Source organism: Odontesthes bonariensis, chromosome 24 (assembly GCF_027942865.1).
Source record: "Odontesthes bonariensis isolate fOdoBon6 chromosome 24, fOdoBon6.hap1, whole genome shotgun sequence".
In the NCBI taxonomy this organism is placed as follows: Eukaryota; Metazoa; Chordata; class Actinopteri; order Atheriniformes; family Atherinopsidae; genus Odontesthes; species Odontesthes bonariensis.
In genome coordinates, this window is record NC_134529.1 from 9,059,805 (window position 1) to 9,079,340 (window position 19,536).

The 19,536-nt window shown below is 38.8% G+C and overlaps 1 protein-coding gene across 12 annotated transcripts in view; it reads left to right on the forward strand.

Annotated features, from left to right (window-relative positions):
- The first annotated feature begins 10,763 nt into the window (after nucleotides 1–10,763).
- Nucleotides 10,764–19,536, forward strand: part of ptprk (protein tyrosine phosphatase receptor type K) — a 108,579-nt gene continuing 99,806 nt past the window's right edge. For 9 of the 12 annotated variants that reach the window (XM_075459143.1, XM_075459144.1, XM_075459145.1 and 6 more), the window contains exons 1-2: nucleotides 10,764–11,098; nucleotides 16,933–16,956. In XM_075459143.1, the coding sequence (XP_075315258.1) occupies nucleotides 11,017–11,098; nucleotides 16,933–16,956 (106 nt within the window). In that variant the 5' untranslated portion in view covers nucleotides 10,764–11,016. The remainder of the gene's footprint in view (nucleotides 11,099–16,932; nucleotides 16,957–19,536) is intronic. The other 3 variants (XM_075459150.1, XM_075459152.1, XM_075459154.1) reach the window with 2 other exon arrangements.

Sequence of the window (19,536 nt, forward strand, 5' to 3'; positions counted from 1 at the left end):
TACAGGTACAAGTTTACTTCTGCTTCTTGTTGAACTACTCTGCAATGCCTCTCCACACCAGTGAACACAATACACAGCGTTCCGCTTTGTTGAACGATGAGCTGAAAAACTGGCTTCGAGTATGTTTCTGTGTGAATGTAGGAAGTGTGCAGAGTATTCGACCTTGCACATGTCTATGCATGTGCGTTTACACTGACCCACATCAGTTTGCATACCTCAGACCTGCGCATGCCTGAGAGGAATAAAGTATACAAACTTTCTTTCCCTATCTGTCTTGTTTCAAATGTAAACCCAAGCACTTCACACACAGTAGTTTGCTACAAACTTAAGACTTAACATGAACATGCCTATCTTTCACACACAAAATCCAGGTATGTGTGTTCACATGGAGCTTTGCCAATTCTGTCTACACAAAGCATTCCCTCAAAACATCTGCTCCTTTCCCATGTTAGGTTGGATTTTAGAAAGACAGTTCGTTCCTGACCTTAAAGCTCAGACATAACAGTCTCAACTCAAAATCCACTCTATCCTTTTCCAGCCAATCTTGTTGTCATCATACCATTCTTTGGGTGTTATCAGTGAGGCTCTGGCCATACAATTCGGCCAATAGGTCCCTGCTCTGCCATCTGGTTCATATTGTGAGGTCTCGTGAGGATGTGTAACAAAGGCAACCAACAAATTTCTGTAAAGTAATATATAACAATAAAGTTATGAAAGAACAACGAGTCCTTGATTATATCATATAGGTAATTTGTTAATACCCTTAAATATGAACTAGTATGATGTTCTCTAAAGTAACACCCCTACCATAGGCATGAGGGAAACACAACTTATATAACTCATTCCAATCCAGGACAGATATCGTTCTTAAGTGCTTAAGATGCAAAAAAAATCCTACAAAAGAGGTATGGAGAAGAGCTGGATGGCATGGTAAGATGCACCGTTCAAGACATACACAACAGCTTGCACAATTGCAACAGCTTTTTTTGTTAATACTAAAACACTTGTGTCACTTCCTGGTTAGGTTGAAGCAATAGCATTGCTCGGTTAGGGTTAGAAAACAATCATGGACTAAGAAACACTCTTTTAACAATGCAACCTCAATCATCACCTACATTTTTATAGTTCACATGCAGTTACTCTCACGACCACTAGAGATTGTTTATTCGACAGAGGTCGTTTCGGCCCATGTGAACAAACGCCCCATGGGGATATATTCCAGCAGAAGACATTCAAAAAATAAGTATATTTAAGCCTAATCGGGAAACTGAGTTGTCCTATCCAGCCAACAAATTGTGATTTGTAAACAGCAAGTGGAAGCAAAAGAATAGGACAGAATGAAAACACAGAAGGGAAAAAACTTTTTTGTACACTTTTCCGATGTTGAAATGCTGCACATTCCTGTGCCACTCATCATTCCTTCAGAGGCTTTGTGCCTGCTTAAGTAAACACTTATGATCTTGACCCATTCATATGATCAGTTGATAACAACCTGCTAGTAGGTTGAGCAAGAACCAGCTGATCCACATTTAGGGGGAGAATGTGGGCTGATAACAGTTGTAGAAAGATATAACAGCAAGATCGAATGCATTTTCATCACTGTCAACCGTCCTCACCACTTATCCTTTAAGTCAAACTGGATTGGAATTCATAAAGCGTCTGTGGCCTTACATGTTAACAGATTTACCTCCATCAAAGCCGTAGGTATGGTTTTTGGTACAGATTTTCAAGGTCCTCAAAGATTCACAGCTTAGCTGCAGTTTGCTTCAGAGCTTAATACTGAACCTTGACTAATCTCATTTGACCTGAGGCTTGAATGACATGCCACAACAAACTTGCGGCTTTTGAATATTACCGTACAGATCAAATTCTTTTTTTTGTCGCTTAGAAAAACATGTTCAAAAGTTTCTTTCATGTACAAACATCCTCTGTGCCTTCTTACAAATGATTGAGTATGAATTATGAAATGTAGAATTCCTCAGATTCTCTTTGTGTGCAAACCTTTCTGAAATTCAGTTTTTAGTTTTTATGCCTATGTATTAATTTTCTCAAGGCAAAAATTCATTGGGGATTTGTCTACATTTTGTCAAAGGTATTTTGCTTTATTCGTTCTTCACCAGGCATTTCCAACCGCAATTTCGACATAATTTACAATAGGCAATCAGTGGAAAATCTGCTGGCCTTCCTCTGTTACTTCTGTAGAATTATAAAGGAGATGTTTTTTAAACATAAAACATAAGGCCACACCTTTCCTTTTGTGAAAGGGTCTTATCAGTGCATTTTCATGGCAACAATGTAGCCTCCTGAAGCAGAATGCCATTGTGACAAGTTTATGGTGTCCCTTTCCGAAGAAATAACTTTAGGTCCAGTGAGATACCTGTGGTAAATTTAAGTCGAAAACATTCATTTTTAATAGTTTAACTTCAACCAGACAGGCAACACAACAAATCCAATTTGAATTTATCCAAGAGAAAAACAAAGATACACTGAATGTTTAAGTTGAAATATCTACAGAAACAGTTTTTTAAGAAGACATAATCCTGCTGTGTGTTTTGGGAAATCATCTAATTCCTGGAAGCAGCAACATCCAAATAGCATAAACACAGCTGGAAACAGCTGGAAAGAGATGATCAATTCATCTCTCTTGTTAAGCTAACTTTTCTTTTTTAATGGTAAACACTACTTTAGGAAATATCCACAAAACCAAAAAGATCTCAAATACTAAGAGAATCACATCTTAAGCAGCCTGAATATGCCACAGCAATGTCGTACAGCTTCACTACTTTATACAGGGACAAACTATTCTGTTGGTGTTTGAATCTTGAGAGATACAACAACTACACTTCAAGAGGAAATAGAAGACTGAAGAAAATATGTAAGAGAAGCAAATGAAAGTTCAGACGATATAAAGTTTTACACATATTATTATACACCAACAAGACTCAATAAAATCAAAGTGAAAATGAACGATTGTGGTGTGAAGAAGAAAACAGAGGTAAGATCATTACTGTATTGTAGCTACATGGGACTTGGTTTGTAAACCATTCTGTGTTACAGTTGTGGACGTGTTGCCTTGCTGCTAATTCTTAGTAACTCCTGCTTCGTGTCTGTCGAACTTCAGATCCTAAATGAAAATAAATCAATCAATAAATAAGAGATCTTATGTGTCTTCTGTTATTATGGCTGCGTTGATGGTCAATCACAGCTCCCAATTTATTGGAAAATAGTAAAATCTCCAGACTCAGGTGATGATCTCAGAGGTACACCACATTGGGCACTTTTCGCATGTTATTTGTAAGCGTGTTAAGACTTTGGTGTGTCATTTTATGCCATCAAAACAACACCCCATATGGTCCGGGTTACAGTTTAACATTGTTGCATGCTATATATGTGTCTTGTTTCTGAGTGTCATCCATGTCATGCAAAGTCTGTGCCAGGACCCAAGATAACCTGAGGGGGCTTTATTTTTTCAAATCCAAAAACACCAAAATGATTGAAATTGTTTAAATGTACTAACACAGATTTATGTTTTATTGTAGTTTTATCTATATTTTATATCTCTTGTATTGTTTGCTCATTGATTTTAACTGACAAACTGTTAAATCTAAAGACAAAATTACATGACCATTGTTTCTTTGAATGATTCAATTCAGTTTTTTAAGTCGTGTTAATGATGAAACCCTTTTGGCACTGAAACGCCGCCATATTTGTTGTAACGGAGTTAAAGGATAAGACCGTTTTTTTGACATTGGGCCCTTGATTTCACATTATAACATGATGTTCTACTCACCCCTGCTTGTTGTTGGTAATTTGGAGCTGTTCCGAAGATATTCGCGAGGCGTCTGGCTGCTCTCTTGAGATATTCGGCCATGAAACGGTTTCCTATGGGCAAGCTTATACAGGCACAAACTATGCTGTTTATAATTTATTAATTACTCTACACTAGCACTGATAACGTGGAGGTGCGTCGCTTACTTAAAAAAATCCGGGTTACTAATTTTGAATTTTAGCCGAATGAATAAATAGGCAGCAGGTCTGTGGGCTGTCTGTGGCAGTAGCACGACGATGAAGAGAGTAACACCCACTTTACGACAAAAAAATCAAAATTACAATAACCCGGATTTTTTTAAGTAAGCGACGCACCTCCACGTTATCAGTGCTAATGTACAGTAATTAATAAATTATAAACAGCATAGTTTGTGCCTGTATAAGCTTGCCCATAGGAAACCGTTTCATGGCCGAATATCTCAAGAGAGCAGCCAGACGCCTCGCGAATATCTTCGGAACAGCTCCAAATGTCCAACAACAAGCAGGGGTGAGTAGAACATCATGTTATAATGTTAAATCAAGGGCCCAATGTCAAAAAACCGGTCTTATCCTTTAAGGTTGCAAATCGAGAAAGGACTTACTCTTTGAATGGATTTAAGTAAAGCCTCCAGTACCGCAAGCTTCTTGGTGTTTTTTTTTTTCTTTTTGCCCGACCTTTTTATGAAAGAGAAAATTTAAATCAATGCAATTTTACGTGGATGAAAAAACTTAAAACCTTAAAACTTTGAAAATAATGTATTCAAATACTGTTATTGTGTCTGTTTCAAGTCAAATCAAATCATTTTTTTGGTTACAACAGTCAAAACTATTTCATATGAAATATAGTGAATGTTAAATTCAAGACTTTCTCCAAAACATAAAAAAACTTGGAGCTACAGGAATCAACCCATTGCACTTCACATTCCTTTTTTTTCTGATCATTTCTTACATTTTTTTTATTTATTTTAATCAGCTTCTAAAAAACTTCCTTAACCACGAGGGCAATCTGAGAATCTTATCTTTGAATAAATAAATGACAGGTAGACGAGGAAGAGAAGAACTGACCTGCCTTTTGAAACATCTAAAGAGTCACAGAGCTGTCAATCCAAAAGAGGATACAAAAAAAACAGAGAGTTTAATGTACAATTGACATCTGTGGTATGTCTCCGTGAGATTGGGCTTCTGTGTACAAAGCTGTGCTGTAATGCAGTGGTGCTTAAGTTGAAAACATTGGCATGATGCTGATGCTGATCTTTAGCGTGTAAAGTGTTTAGTGTGTTCGTACAAAAGCTCTTGCAAGATCGGGTCACTTTTAGTGCAAACCAAAAAGTTAACAAAATGGTGCAACGGAAAGGGATGCAGGGTGACCAGAATCTACACAAAATACATTGATTAACCATGTTTGCACCACTGACAGATAAAGTTAGTAACACTGCTCATCTTGTTACAATGCAATGTTGTATTAGACAAAATCCTCATCCTGGCATTCATCCTTCATCCTGGGAAACTCTGATAGTTGTCACCTATATTCAGCAGCTCCATAACAGTTGTAGCCTCCCTCAGTTGGACAGCACAGTAACTGATGCTGACTGATCATTTTTGGTTCTACCTCAGCAGCAAGCCCACAGATTCTGTTGCCTATCTCCCCACATCAGATATTCCAGTACTTGATGAGGGCATTTCCAATATTTGACAGGTGGTCATAATGTTTTCGCTTATAAGTGTGTTTGTGTAAGATTCATCAAATAGTTTTATCAGTCAATTATTTTCATCTGTGTTTGCATGGGTAGAGACTGATGATTTAAAAACGTCTTCGAGGGGATTGAAAAAAGCTAGAACTTTTAAGTTGTATTATCCAGCATTTATGTGGATTTTCCTTTTACAGGTACCACCCACATCCATAGTAAACAATACAATCCCTGATTTATGTCCCGTGGCATTTTCAGTGTCAATGCAGGACAAATTTCCCTTACTATTACCATGGTAATGAACTTAATAGAGATGTAAGGATTTTTCAAGTTGGAATTGAATGCAAAACAGAAATGAAAATCCTAACACAGGATTTTGCAGAATCTTCAACCAGAAACTCTTATCTGCTGAACTAAAAAAGACACAGGCCATGGATGACCAAACAGATTCTAGATGAACAACTGGTCTCAACACTGCACTGAGCTCCAGTGAGAGCTCTTACAGGTTAGATTGCTCAAAATTGTCTTCACAGAAACAAGGTTGGAAAGGGGTTATGGAGTGGCTTCGAAAAAAAATATATATTTGTGCTTTCTGTCCACTCCTCGCACAGGGAATCTTGCTTGTAGTCTAACTTTCAGTGTAAAGGGCAATGACTACCTGCCATGTTTTCTCTGCTGGCTTCTGCCTTCTGAAGCCAGAAATGAGAAGCAACTTAAAATGCTATCTTTGATGTGAGGGATAAAACCAAGGCCAGGAGAGACACTATCACCACACATCAGTAATACAATGTGCTGCGAATGTTTGTCACATTGGCTACTGAAAAAGACCTGAGTGTGTAATTCACTAGTTTCACCAGGACATATTTGTCATGTGTTGCAATGCTCAAAACATCTCTGTGTCTACAATTGCATTTCAGAATCATTAAGATAGCTTGATAAAAGTAAATTAACTATGAATAAAAAAAGAGTTTATATCCAGTTTCTACAGAGAAAGATACATATGACAGTGACATATGGGACTGCAAATAGGGTATTGACTTGTTGTATCACTTTTGAGCTTAAAAGTGCTGCCGCTCGCCTCCTAACTGGAACACATAAGAGGAAGCACATTACTCCCATTTTAGCCTCCCTCCACTGTGCATTTTAGAGAGTCCATTTTAAGATTCTTTTATTTGTTTTCAAATCTTTAAATGGACTCGCCCTGCCTTACCTCTCTGAGCTGCTCCATCCTTATGCTCCTGCCTCAGGTCAGCTGATCAGCTGCTCCTGGAGGTACCGAGGACTAAACGGAAGCTCAGAGGAGGTAGAGCCTTTTCCGCTGCTGGTCCTAAACTGTGGAACGATCTCCCATTTCACATCAGAAAAGCCCCTTCACTGTCCATTTTTAAAACTTATCTTAAAACCCATTTTTATTCCCTGGCTTTTAACCCAGCATGAGACTCTGTTTCTGTTATTGTTTTTATTGTTTTGATATTGTTATTGTTTATTGTTGTTTTTACATTGTTCTTATGTTTTATGCCTTATACTTCGTGTTGTTATTCATGTACAGCACTTTGTTTCAGCCACGGCGTTTTTAAAGGGCTTTATTAATAAAGTTGAGTTGAGTTGAGACTTAAAGAAAATTTGTGCTCAAATTATTTCAGCCTTTGGTAAGAAAACTTTGCAAACATAAAGCTGCTTGCATCAGGATCTGCAAAAATATGGCATGATTGCACTGTTTACTTGAAAACCTGAAACCTGCAACTTCAGCATAAGAAATAATGAGGATAGGTACCGGTGCTGTGTAACAATAGCTACTTTTTAAGCATCACAGTAATATTTGGTGACAGAAAAAGCAGGTTTGTTTACAGGATGCAAGCCTGACAGCCTCACATTTTCAGTTAGGTCAGTAGAAAAACTTGTAATTACCAGTACAGCAACAGCAGCACTTAATTTATTTGCTCTGCAGACACCAAAGTATGTATGTGAATATTCCTGTCTCCCACTGCCAGAAACTTGGAAGAGAAGATTGTTCACACCTTTTATGTGGGAGAGGTGGCACTAAGAGAGACAAAACACACTGAGAGCTTATACATGACTGTTCCCTGCTTGTACATTTCCATCAACACTACATATTTTTAGCTCAGCTGTGTACCAAATCAAAACATCTATTTTGTCTATTTGGCAGGCCTGTCATGATGTTATCCGACCCCTCTCTGACACGCTGTCACCAGTGTTGGCAGATGGTGAAATATGGGCAAATTATTTGTTTTTAAGTCAAACTGGAGCATACAGAAACTGCAGCAAACACTTGCAAGTTAGCTGAAATATAATTCCACAAGAAGATGAGCTGATTTTATAAGCATTACAGTTATCTGCAAACATGTGAAATATGCAACAGGTCCTCCGACTGAATCAGCTCATAACGGTTGTCTGTAAAGTACCACTCCTACAAGCGGCAGATGGTAAATATAATTTATGCCCACATCAGATCAGACTTCATTCTCCAGTCTTCTGTTTAAGAAGCCAAAAAGGTTAGAATACGGAGAAAGGAGTGGGTGTAAATGGAGCAGCTAAGCAGTGTGCTTCCAATCAAGGCTCTTTGTGAGATGTGAGATCAAGACCAACATACTTTCTGTCAATAACACGACAAGAATTTCCTAAAACTCGATATATATATTAAATAATATATTATTATATATAATGAGCACTGGAGTTTCGCATACTCTTTGAAAGTAATTATCAGCCATCTCTGCCGGCATGAACAAACGCCACATGAGTAGATTTTCAAAAATGTGGTAAAAGCAGTTTTCTAAGGTGAATTTATGTGGAGCGAAGTGGGGAATGGAAAGGTCATCAAGAGTGCTGCAGTCTTTTATTAACTTTTTGACAGAAAAGTTCTTAGCACAAAATAAAAAACATTCAGTTACGGTCACAGTCCACTAAGGTTTCTTTTAAATCAAGTGGAAGCAGCTCCCGGCCGTACATCTTGATGACTTTGCAGATGCTGCGCTGCTCTGGTTTCTGTCTTCGCACAAGTATGATTTTTGTCCTGCAAAATATGTGTCCGGTTAATCTTTCTGTTCTGTGAATGAGTTCAGTTTAGAAGGAGTTTGGAGCAAACATGAACATCAGAACATGATTTAATAGAAGCTCTTCAACATGAAACACACTTTCTTTTTAGAATTCCATAGGTCTCAGAGTTTCTGACTTAGATATTGTTCAATTCTGTTTTTCTTTCTCGCTCTTTCTTCTCTTCACTGTATTCCATTTATTATGCATTATTTGCAGGGGTTCCTTTGCAGTAGGATGGTTGAACTCTGAATAGTTTAGGGGGGCCTGGATTCTGCTTTGTTCCTGGGATTATAAATATTTTGTGTCAGGGCTTGTTTCTTGTTTTTTTCTATTTCTACACTTTTCTCAGGTGCCCAATACCTATAGATGTATCAATGCTTTCGTAAACTATATTTTTTTCAAATTTATTTGGTTTTGTATATTTCATGAAGAAGTTCCCTTGGTCCTTGGCAACAATGAAAAAAAATAAGTTTGGGACTTAATAAAATCAAAACCAACTGGTGTGTTCAGTGTGTGCTTACGTCAGTCAGCCATAACATTAGATCCACCTGCCAAACATTGTGTTGGTCCCCCTTGTGCTGCCAAAACTGAGCCATCATAGCATGAACACAGGATTTTTGGGAATGACATGTAGCCATGCAACACATAAGTGTTGTCCTTCTCGAGCCATTTCAGAGCAGTTTTTGTGGTCGTGGTGGGGCATTTCAGTCTGCTTGGGAGGCTGCTGCTGTTGGGAAATACTATTGCTGCGGTGGAGGGGGCCTAGAAAGTCCATATGAAATCTACAGGCTTGCAGCAGTGTTTAGGTGTGCAATACATGACAAGATGCATAATGTTGTCATTGTGTTTTGTTAATTGTATTGTCTGAAAAGTCATTGTGTGTTTCATGTTTCCTGTTGATTTGTTGCATATCTTCTATGAGTCTGTGGTAGAGAGTGCAATCTGCTTTGCAGACATCTGTCGGGACAGCATCATCAGAGCAAGTGACTCAAAGAGACTGAACAAACTAATAAAAAAGGAGTCCCAGGTGCTGATTATGCAAAGGAAAACTAGCACAACCTGATGAATATGATGGACAATACTGCCCATCCTCTACATAACATACTATTGAAACGACAGGCTGTGTTCAGTAAGGGGCTTTGCTACAACTTTGTTGCAACACAGAACAGTGCAGAAGGTCATTCGTGCCAGCACCAATATCAATGCAAAATGACATCTTATTATGATTGTTGAGAAAAATTAAACAAATCAATTATTGCAACATTATAATTTTCCTTTTGGATATATAAAGATTATTTAAATTTGTTCAAACTTATGCTGTTTTCTTTGGTGCGACATGTTGTCCTCTACTCTATTTTGTTGTGTTTTCTGCATTTAGTGATTTTTTTTTTTGTGTGTTTTGCAAATGTGTTGAGAGGAATGTTAATCTTTCCGATTTATTCTTTGTTCTTTTTTTTTTTTTGTCATTTAGTTGTTGTGTAATGTGAGATGTTACCGCACCATCTGTTTTGCCATGTTTTGTCAAATGTTGTTCTCTTCTCTGTTTTGTTGTGTGGTTAAAGTGTGGTTTTTAGTTTTGTTTATTATGTTAAGTTAAACATTGAGCTTTCTGTTTTGTTGTTGTTTATTTGGCACCTCTTACACTTAGGCAACTAAACAAAATGGCTACTGAAACTGCTCAGAAAAAAAAAAAAAAAAACTTTATCTATAAAAATGTAATACAATACCATGCTAAATTTACAACCCGCGACAGGAAATCTGATCGGTTTTCTTAATTTGTCCATGACTTTGGCTGCACATCCGTCTCAAACCCCTTTCTCTAAAAGACATTTTAGGGAAGGCCTTGCCTTGTTTATGGTATTATTATAGTTAATAGTGAATGGAACTTTCTGGTGAATAACATATTATTATTCGGAAAATTTTTCATAGAAAGTAAAAATGTTATGAAACTTTTTAGTTTGTTTGAAAAATACGATTTGCGACAAAAGCCCTAGCAAACTTTATTTAATTTAATTTATTTTATGTATATTTTATTTTCACATGTTTGCGGTTCTGCATTCTTCAAATGCACCTGCTCCTTTGAAATGTATATTGGATGATGTAAGCCATGTATTTTGTACATGATTTTGTAAAACAAAAAACAAAAAAAAACATTTGTCTATGGCTTTTTTCAATCAACTCCTACCTTGTGACGTCACTCACTTTCTCTGCTGCTCTCGCTCTCCCACTACGCCTCTTTCTCTCCTTCCCTGACTCGCGCTCCCTCCGCGTGAAACAAAGTGTAGTGTCCGCGAGTGCCCGTAGGAAGCGAAAAGCGAGAAACTGAAGATACCAGAGAATGGAGCACCTGAGTACACGACACCAGGAAGAATGATAACCCACTGACGAGAAAGACTGAGAAGACTGAAGACGGAGGAAAACTCGGACGAAGAAAACTTTTCCGGGGGGGAAACAGACTCGCTCGGCCATGGATACACTTTTCTCTGTATTCCTGGGACTCCTGCTTTTCTTTTCGGCTGTTGGTAACGTCTCCGGCCAATTACCGACAGGTGAGAGCGAATAGACGAGAAGTCGGCAGTGTGAAGTCCTTTTATGCACGGTGACAGAAAAGTTTAGAGGCTATTTCCTTCTTTTCCTCCTCAGCCTAAGTGCACAAATGTCTGGCAAGGTGTGTGAAGGTGTTGGAGAAAAGTTCACCTCGGTTTTGCAGATATGCCCGCTGTGTCTGTTTTATTGCTTCAGCTGTGTTGTTTCTAAACGTCAAAAAAAATGTGAGAATGTGAGACTTTTCGTGTGGTTGAAGGTGCTGCTTTATCCCTGTTAAAACCTGAAATGTTCGCTTCGTCGCATTTGTAAGATAGTCCGCACTTGTTTGAATTCAGTCTGTTTGCCAAGTGGGTTGAGCTTACCTCTTGTCAGTGAGTAACACTGAGTCAGAGGTTGGATTGTGAGCCCTTTTGTGATTTTAAAGCTCTGGAACTAAGTTGCAACATTTTTTTTATGGAGGGGCTTCTTTACATCATATCGAAAGACTGAGAGACCTGAGAGTTTCTTTGCAAATGTGAACACGGTTTGGTCCGAGGACAAAAAAAACCCCCAAATAATCTGCACCCCATTTGCAGTTATGAACAAGCAGCGTGAAATATACGACGTGTTACAGCTGTTGCATGTGGTTACCGGTTATTAATATGTGTTTTAAGCAGGGCATAGAGCTGCTATGACACTCTGGAGAAACGGCGTTCGTCGTTCAGCAGTGCAGGAGCGCGAGCAGCGCACGAGTGGGGCAAAAGTTACTAAGAATACATCGCTGTTTGATAATCACATGTAATATGATAACGATGCCGTACGGGTGGATTTAACACATCCATTTTACACTTTATAATCTCCCCATTCCCTGATATAACGTAATGTTATTGTTCCCTTTATAACGAATTGCTGCCTAATTAAATGCTTACAAGAAAGTTACCACATTTGTATGTTTTTGCAGTTTTTGTCAGTCTAAAGGGAAACGCTTTGCTGTACCAGTGAGCCGGTGGTCGGTTCGGCTGTTCAAATGCGCTGCGAGCTTTTAGTTGGTTTTGCAAGCCAAATTGCCCCCCCCCCCCCCCCCTTTACCCCCCCCACCCCCAAGTTTATTTGCACTTCATCGAATAAACCCGATGGTTGTGGACACAGTGTGTGTGCAGATTTCTTATGTTGATATGCGCGATTGGACCTTTGCATAAAACAGAGCAGGTTTCTCTACTTTTTTTTTTTCTCGAAAGAATCTGGTTGCGCTCTTTGGAAAAAAAAAAAAAAAAAAGATTTCATGGACAATCTGCAAGGCTGAGAGCCACACAATCAAACTCGAGGCAGTTACAGTGTGCGCAGCTGTGTGCTTGACCGGTGTTGGTGAGATAAAATGACCGTGACATTAAACTATTCTCTCCTATTTCTTGGGATGCGCGGCACCCTGCTCTCCAGCCAGTCAGCTCGTTCCCGTTTAAAGCAGAGAGCCGAATCGCAAAGTGAGCAATTTGCCCAGGCTGTTTTGTTTGTCTTTTCTGTTGAAACATGTTTGCAGTCGGCAGGACAAAGCTGCAACAGCGCTTTGTCCTAACCAACACGCCACCCCCCTGATGCCTTTGCCCCCCCCACACGCAGTCAGATTTTCCTGTAGTTGCGTTGATGAATCAGGTCTGCTCGGAACTCTGCACGAGCCGCGGCTCCGTACCTGTGCCTCTTGTCTGCTCGGACGCCGCGCGTTTATTTCCGCATTCATCGGTCGTTCCGTCCAACTCGGATATATAACGACACACTCACACAACAGTTCCTGAGAGCTGACCTCCAAAAGCACATTAGGTCGTACTAAGAGACGCATCACGCTCCAGTTAAGTGCTGGAAGTGACCAGACATTGTACAGAAATCTCATTTTCTGCTCCACTATTCACGTGGACCTGTTAATGGTTTGCATTGAAATTACACATTAATTCCAGCTCCATCTGTGAACCTTTTATTACCACTCTTCCCCACCCTATAGCCCCCAACTACCCCCTCCCTCTCCCCCTCCCTTGAGGCTATTTGGTCTACTGGGTAACAAATGTGTGGAATTTCTTTTTGAGGCCTCTTGGGAATGGGAGTGCTGTTAATTTGCAAGTAAATACTAGTGACTGGAAGCTACTTTACAGAGTGAGGGATGTAGAATACCATTAGTGTGGAAAAGGGTTGAAAGAGCCTTTTGGTTGCGTGTATGACTGAATAGCAAGGTTTTATTTATCCGTAAAGGGAAAGAAGCCATGAGAATAATAACACGTAAAGATACAGGTAAACTTTTTAGGTATATGTTATTTTTCTGGTGCACGTTTTATCACTGTCACAGAACCTTGCAACTTGTGCAAACAGTGCAGATTTTATACACCATGTTAGATTGAGCTCCACAGCACAGTCATCTCTGTCACATTCAATGTAACGTTTAAGCGATGGGGCCGATACATACAGCCATTGTGAGCTGGCACTGGGGAAAAGTGGTAATTATTAGATCAAAAGTCAGTAATGAAGGAGCTGCATCAGTACCAGCTGCACTCAGTTACGGAAAGGCCAAGATATATCAGTGACAAGCTTTTAAAACGATCCATCACACATTTAAAATAGTAATTTGGAGTCTTTTCTCTAAATCCGCCTCATTTTATCCGCTTAGTTTCTAAATGAGAAAATCAAGCTATAATTTAAAACATTTATTTAAATCTGCACCTCTCTTGCTTCTCCTTATCGTGCTGTTTTGAACAGTTTTGTGTTGGCTAATCACTTACAAAGTCAGTAGAATAATTGCATGTGTCTTGCAGTTGTTACAAAGTCAGTACTGAGTTTATGTTAATTTGACAACTTTCTAAATCTGTCCCCTCTCTGATCAAGTTCTGACACAGATTCCAGGCGTCTTTAATCTTAATGAAGTGAAATAATTGTTTTCCATCAGCGTCTCCAGACGAATGAGAAAGCTGATGCTCCCACTGAACTCAACATCTGAGCCGGTTTAATTATAATTGTAAATTATTTTTGTATTTTGAACATTAGAACCAAGTTAGTTCAATTATAATTACTTTTCCGCTTCATTTAGCAGATGAAATAAAATTGGGGGGTTCTAATGGAGAAAGTGGAGTGATTGTAAGAAAGAAGGGATGGAAAAAAAACAAGAAACCATTGGTTTTTGGCCGTGGGCATCTCCCTCACTCAAGAGACTGTGAAAACGGCAGGAGGGAGAATGTGTGTGCGAGAATCACTGTGTGTGTCTGTCATGTCATGTGTGTGTGTGTGTATATGAGGTGCAATTGTGTGTGTCAGCTCGTGTGCTTTGCTGTCACTTAACGAGAAGGAAGCAGGACGATGCTTTTAAGCCCTCCAGAGAACAGCGGTACAAAGACGAGCATCTGAAATGTTTGCCTCTCATTTAGATTCATGTGAAAATGCCTTCTCATTCTACTCATGCCATGTAAAATGGCGCCAAATCAATTTATTTATTTTCTTGTTAAAAAGCAGTGCCTTGGTCTGCAATCCTTCAGATCCATTTTTATGTCTTCTCCTCAAATCAAACATCCCTTTGCCCAGAGCCAATCTGTTTCTACGGATTTTAATTTAGTGATAGATTTAGAAAAAAAAAAGAAATCCATCTCTTTGAAAGTACTGGCTCATTTCTTCAGCTGTTTGGGGATGAAGTCTGCAAAATGTAATTAATCTGTTGAGAGAATTCATTAGCTAATCCCTCATTAGACTCCCATGCATCTGTGTGTGTGTTGGAGTATGAATGAATTTGAGGATTTGTGTTGAAAAATGGATTAGAGACACATAGCAGCGATGCAACCTTGCCTCTTGTTTGAGAGTGAGGGGACTGAGAAGATGAAATGATTGACAGGTTGTGATTTTGGTTTCATTGCGCCCGTGGGCTTCCATGATGTAAAATACTGTAAAAGCCGACTCCACAAGAAAAATGGCATACAGGTAAAAAGATTTTATGGGGCTGAGAAAACATCCATTTTATAAGTTATTTTCATGAATTTATCAGCGTCGTCACTGTCAGCAGAACGCCTCATCCTGGTGAGCTAGAAAATGGTAAAGAAGCTTTTTACACAATTGGAAGTTTAGGTTTCAACATGTTTAATGTGGTGAAAGGGACTATTTAAAACTAATGATTTTCCTAAACCTTGCCAAGTACAGTACTGTGCAGAAATCTTGAGCCGCCCCTTTTTGCTTCAAATTTTGCTTCAAAGGAGCAAGATTTTCATGTGATCTGTTGAAGTGATCTGAGTTCAGAATGTGGATATTTGTAGACTTCGCACCATATTTGAATCATTTGATCCAACAACAACAAGATGACGGTTGATTTTCTTGATAAGGTACAATATTTCACGTTTCTCATTGGTGCAATATTACAGACTACCTCCTGCTCTCACGTGTGTACTCAACTGTTTATATTTTTGCTGCTGTTTATATCCTTCTTATTTTTATTTTTTTATTTTTTTTCTCTTGTGTTATACATTTATTTATTAGGATTATTAAACCGGGACCTGAGATCGAATTTCGTACCATAAACATGTGCATGTGAGCTGGTATGACAAAAAAGAATCCTTGAATCCTTGAATAAACAAGTTTGTCATGGTATGAGGCCTGTCGTCCGTGTCACACCAAGAGGTGCCATCCCAGGCATGAAGCAGTGGCTAAGGCACACCAGTTTTCAAATTTTTTATTTTTTAGACTTTGCATTGGAGTTGTAACCAAGAGCGGTAGAACAGCACGGATATTTAGTCCTAAGTAGAGGATTGAGAAGCAATCACTGCAACATTAATGTGTTGTAATAATCTTTTTCCTGTAAGATTTTCTCTTCAGGTAGGCTCGTTTATTCATGCTGGTTTTCCTGGTGCATTTATGGTCACTGACAAATTGAAAATTTACTCTGAAATGTTATTTTCAGGAAAAAACTTTAGATGCTGCTGTATGATGTGTGAAAATCATTAGTCAACTAAATTAAGTGAACCAAGAAAGTGATGCATTTATTTGGAAATGAAGAGAGGCATAGCTTTCAAAACATCTTGAATCCCTGAGACATCACATCCCTGATAAATGATGATACTCGTCCAGTATCATCAATCTCTGTTCTGCCCTGTTTGGCTTTGGTCACAGCTGTTGGTGCAAGGTGGCCTCACATCCATACACACCCTTATACACACGCTGCTGACTTATGACAGATTAAGTAATCAACACTCACAGCTGATTAATTACGTCGCTGTGCGTGCACAGACACTCAAACATTTTTTCTTTGTTTTACAGTCAGGTAGAAGTGAGCATCCTCAGTTGTGTGGCTGTATATTTGTGATGATAATGCTATACAAAGTGGAGATCATGAGGCTGGTGTGAGTGTATGTAAGAAAGCCAGGGAGAGGGAGAAGTGGAGACAAGTGAAGAAAGTCTGATTATTTTTAGGGTTACCATGAGGGTTAGACCAAGCAGAGGGTGATGGTTGAGGTCAGACATGTGTTGGATAAAGGTTAGGGTTTGTGTTTGGTAACTTGAGCGAGTCACATCTGCTTTTGTCGTCACAGCTTGAGTGCAACTGTCAAGTGTGAGACTGTTTTTCTGCTATGATATGTTTGTTTTTAATTACAATCCCTTTATCAGGGACATTTTCCACTTTTAAAATATTCTTTAAAAAGTATCATTGGATTTTATGAGAATTGAATCATCGGAATATTTTCAAATGTAAAAAATGATGGGAACTCTATGATTTGAAGGACATGAAGGGCCAAAAATCCTGCCTATATGCAGCATCTTTACAAAGACAAGGTCTCTTGCATTTTTTAACCTTTCCAATCTAATTCTGTATTATTATTTTCTGCTTTGCTTCTGTTGGATCCAGCTCACATGGGGCGCGCTGAAAAGGGTGAGTTACGATTGGCCAGCCAAGAGCTGAGCTTCATATTTCATCATTTTTTAGCGCTGTCATAATTATTCCATAGTCTTCACCTTAACTCCTGGTTGCTCTTACAGTGTGTAGACATCCGTTGTAGTGATTTTCATCCTCTGCCATCTCATCTTTTGGTGTGCTGTGTCTTTACTAACCATCACATTGAGTTTAATTGCTCATCAGCTAATTTGATACTTCCTAACTCACCAATACAGCTTATTAGAATGTTACTTACATCTAGTTAAGCCAGCATTAAAGCAATGCTTGTAATGGTATTAAGGTGTTTAAACATATTAAGTAGAACTGCAAACTATTTGATTGCCACTCTATTTAATTCAACACCAAATAGTTTCAGTTCTTCATAAATCTTGAGGCAATGTAGTGATTTCTCAATGTGAGAATAATTTCTACAGTAACAAACTTGAATTATGAAATATTTGAGGCACTGTTGTACTGGGTTTGCTGTCACCAGTCTCAGTGACTCTGCCAACCTGGCTGTCAGTTAATCTATTTGCCATTTGTCTATGAGTCTCCCTTCCTGTTTTTCTCTGTCTGTGTAGTCAGGCAGCTGTCGGGAGGTTTGAAGTTTCCAGGTGCTGTTTGTTTAGTTGAACCCGCTCTGAAATAAAGGAGCTCAGAGGAACTTTGTTCCTTCAGTAGCTGAATACACCTTCTCTTCTCATTTCTCCATCTGTGTTTTTCTCATTCACCCACAAACACAGCGAATGGATGTTAACAAGGTGGTTGCTTTTTGTTGCGAAAGTGACAAGTTAGTAAAAAAAAACAGCACAGATTCTTCACACTGCATGAAACAGACAGGGAGATTGTTGTATGGTTGTAACATCCGGTAATCTACAAGGATTTGTTTTGACAAAAACACAAGTACCAAAAGTAAAAGTAAATAAAAATCTACAGTTTACAAAAGGTCACATTCTGGTTCATCCTGAAAAAACATACCATTATGTGCCATGCTCCAAAATTGAATTGATAATGGAATTCTTATAAAAGCCCCGCAGGGCAAAGAGGTGTGTTCCATGGACAAGTGCTGGGGGGAAAAAAAGCATGAAATAGCACATTTTGAACTGTGCAATTAGCTGGTTGATGCTTTTGAACTAGCATAACTCACAGAGACATTCACAATCTTCAGTGACACCAAAAAGCAGATGTGTGGTCCTGAACCAAACATCATGCTCTGCAAAGGCACTCATATAAACTGAGGTACAGTTGTAAAAATGTCCAATGGGAAGCAACATCAATTTCTACTGCATGAGGCAGTCCAGTGGCCCTGTGCGCCTTTACACACATGGCACCGATTTGGGCCCCAATATTCAGCAATATGAGCATTATTTTGTTTTGCAGCTGTTTATGTGTATTCATCACAGTAATCATGTAGGTTTAACCATTACATATCCTTTGCCAAGGACCACGAGTAGCTTGGATCTTGGGTGCAGATTCCCTCAGTTCTTTTCGGTAAACAAAGTGTTGGTGTGTGCTCTAAGATTCAGATTCAGATTTGGCCAACTGTGAGGCACTGTGCAGCAACACCGTTCGTACACCCAATGGGACAGTTCTGCCTTCATGCTGTGTTGGACAACAATTGATAAGCATGGCTGTCGTGCATATAATTGTTATAGGTGATCTGTTAAAACAGAAACTGTTAATGAACTGGTTATCAGAACTAAGTAAACTTCAGAATAGTTTATAGTATTGGTGCCTTTGGCAATAAGATGCTGTTGTAAAAGTTACAGTAAAAGCTGAAAAGTTTCAGTGTCAGCCTTTGGCAAGAAACTGCACAGTGAACTTCAAGTCTTTCACTGAGGCCAGTCCCTGCTGTTGCTCTGGATTTTTAGCAAATGTTTGATAAGACTAGTCAAGCCAAATCACAGAGGAGGGTTCTGATGGCTCGTGGCTAAAGTTTAACTGTGTCTGTGTTAAGACCTTAAATTTCTCATGCTTTGTTTTTTTCCTCAACATCTTCACCTTTAACTTCTTGTAATATCCTTATCCAGATGAAAATCAGGGAAAGTGTATTCAAAGTTCGACTTTTGGGTTCATGTGTTGGGTTCATCAAAAGGGTGATAAACAGTTCATAAAACATAAAAACATAAAACTTGTTCTTTTCTTTTCTTTTTTTTACTTTAGGCTATGGTTTGTATTGTGAGCAATTGCAAGAACCTAAATGTGTGTGCTACATAAATAAGTTAGCCCTCAGGTGGCCTGGATAGCCTTGTGGCCTGAAGTGGTTTCCATTTGTCCAGTTACGAAGACATCTGTCATAAAGACGCAATGCGCAATCATGTGCACAAACAAAAGTAGCCATAAGCAATCCATATACTGTATAAAATGGATTCACCCCTAATCTCTGCATGTTTTTCCCCACAATACCTTGTGCTTCAGTCATTTTCAGCTGTAAAGCTTCGATATATATATCTTCATGTTAAAAAAACAACTTTCTTTGTCCTTACATTCCTTTCCAATAACTCTCCTCTCTTCTTTAAGCTGATTTCAGGTCAGAAATAGTAGAAAGCTTTTGAAATATATAAACCCTCCTGTATG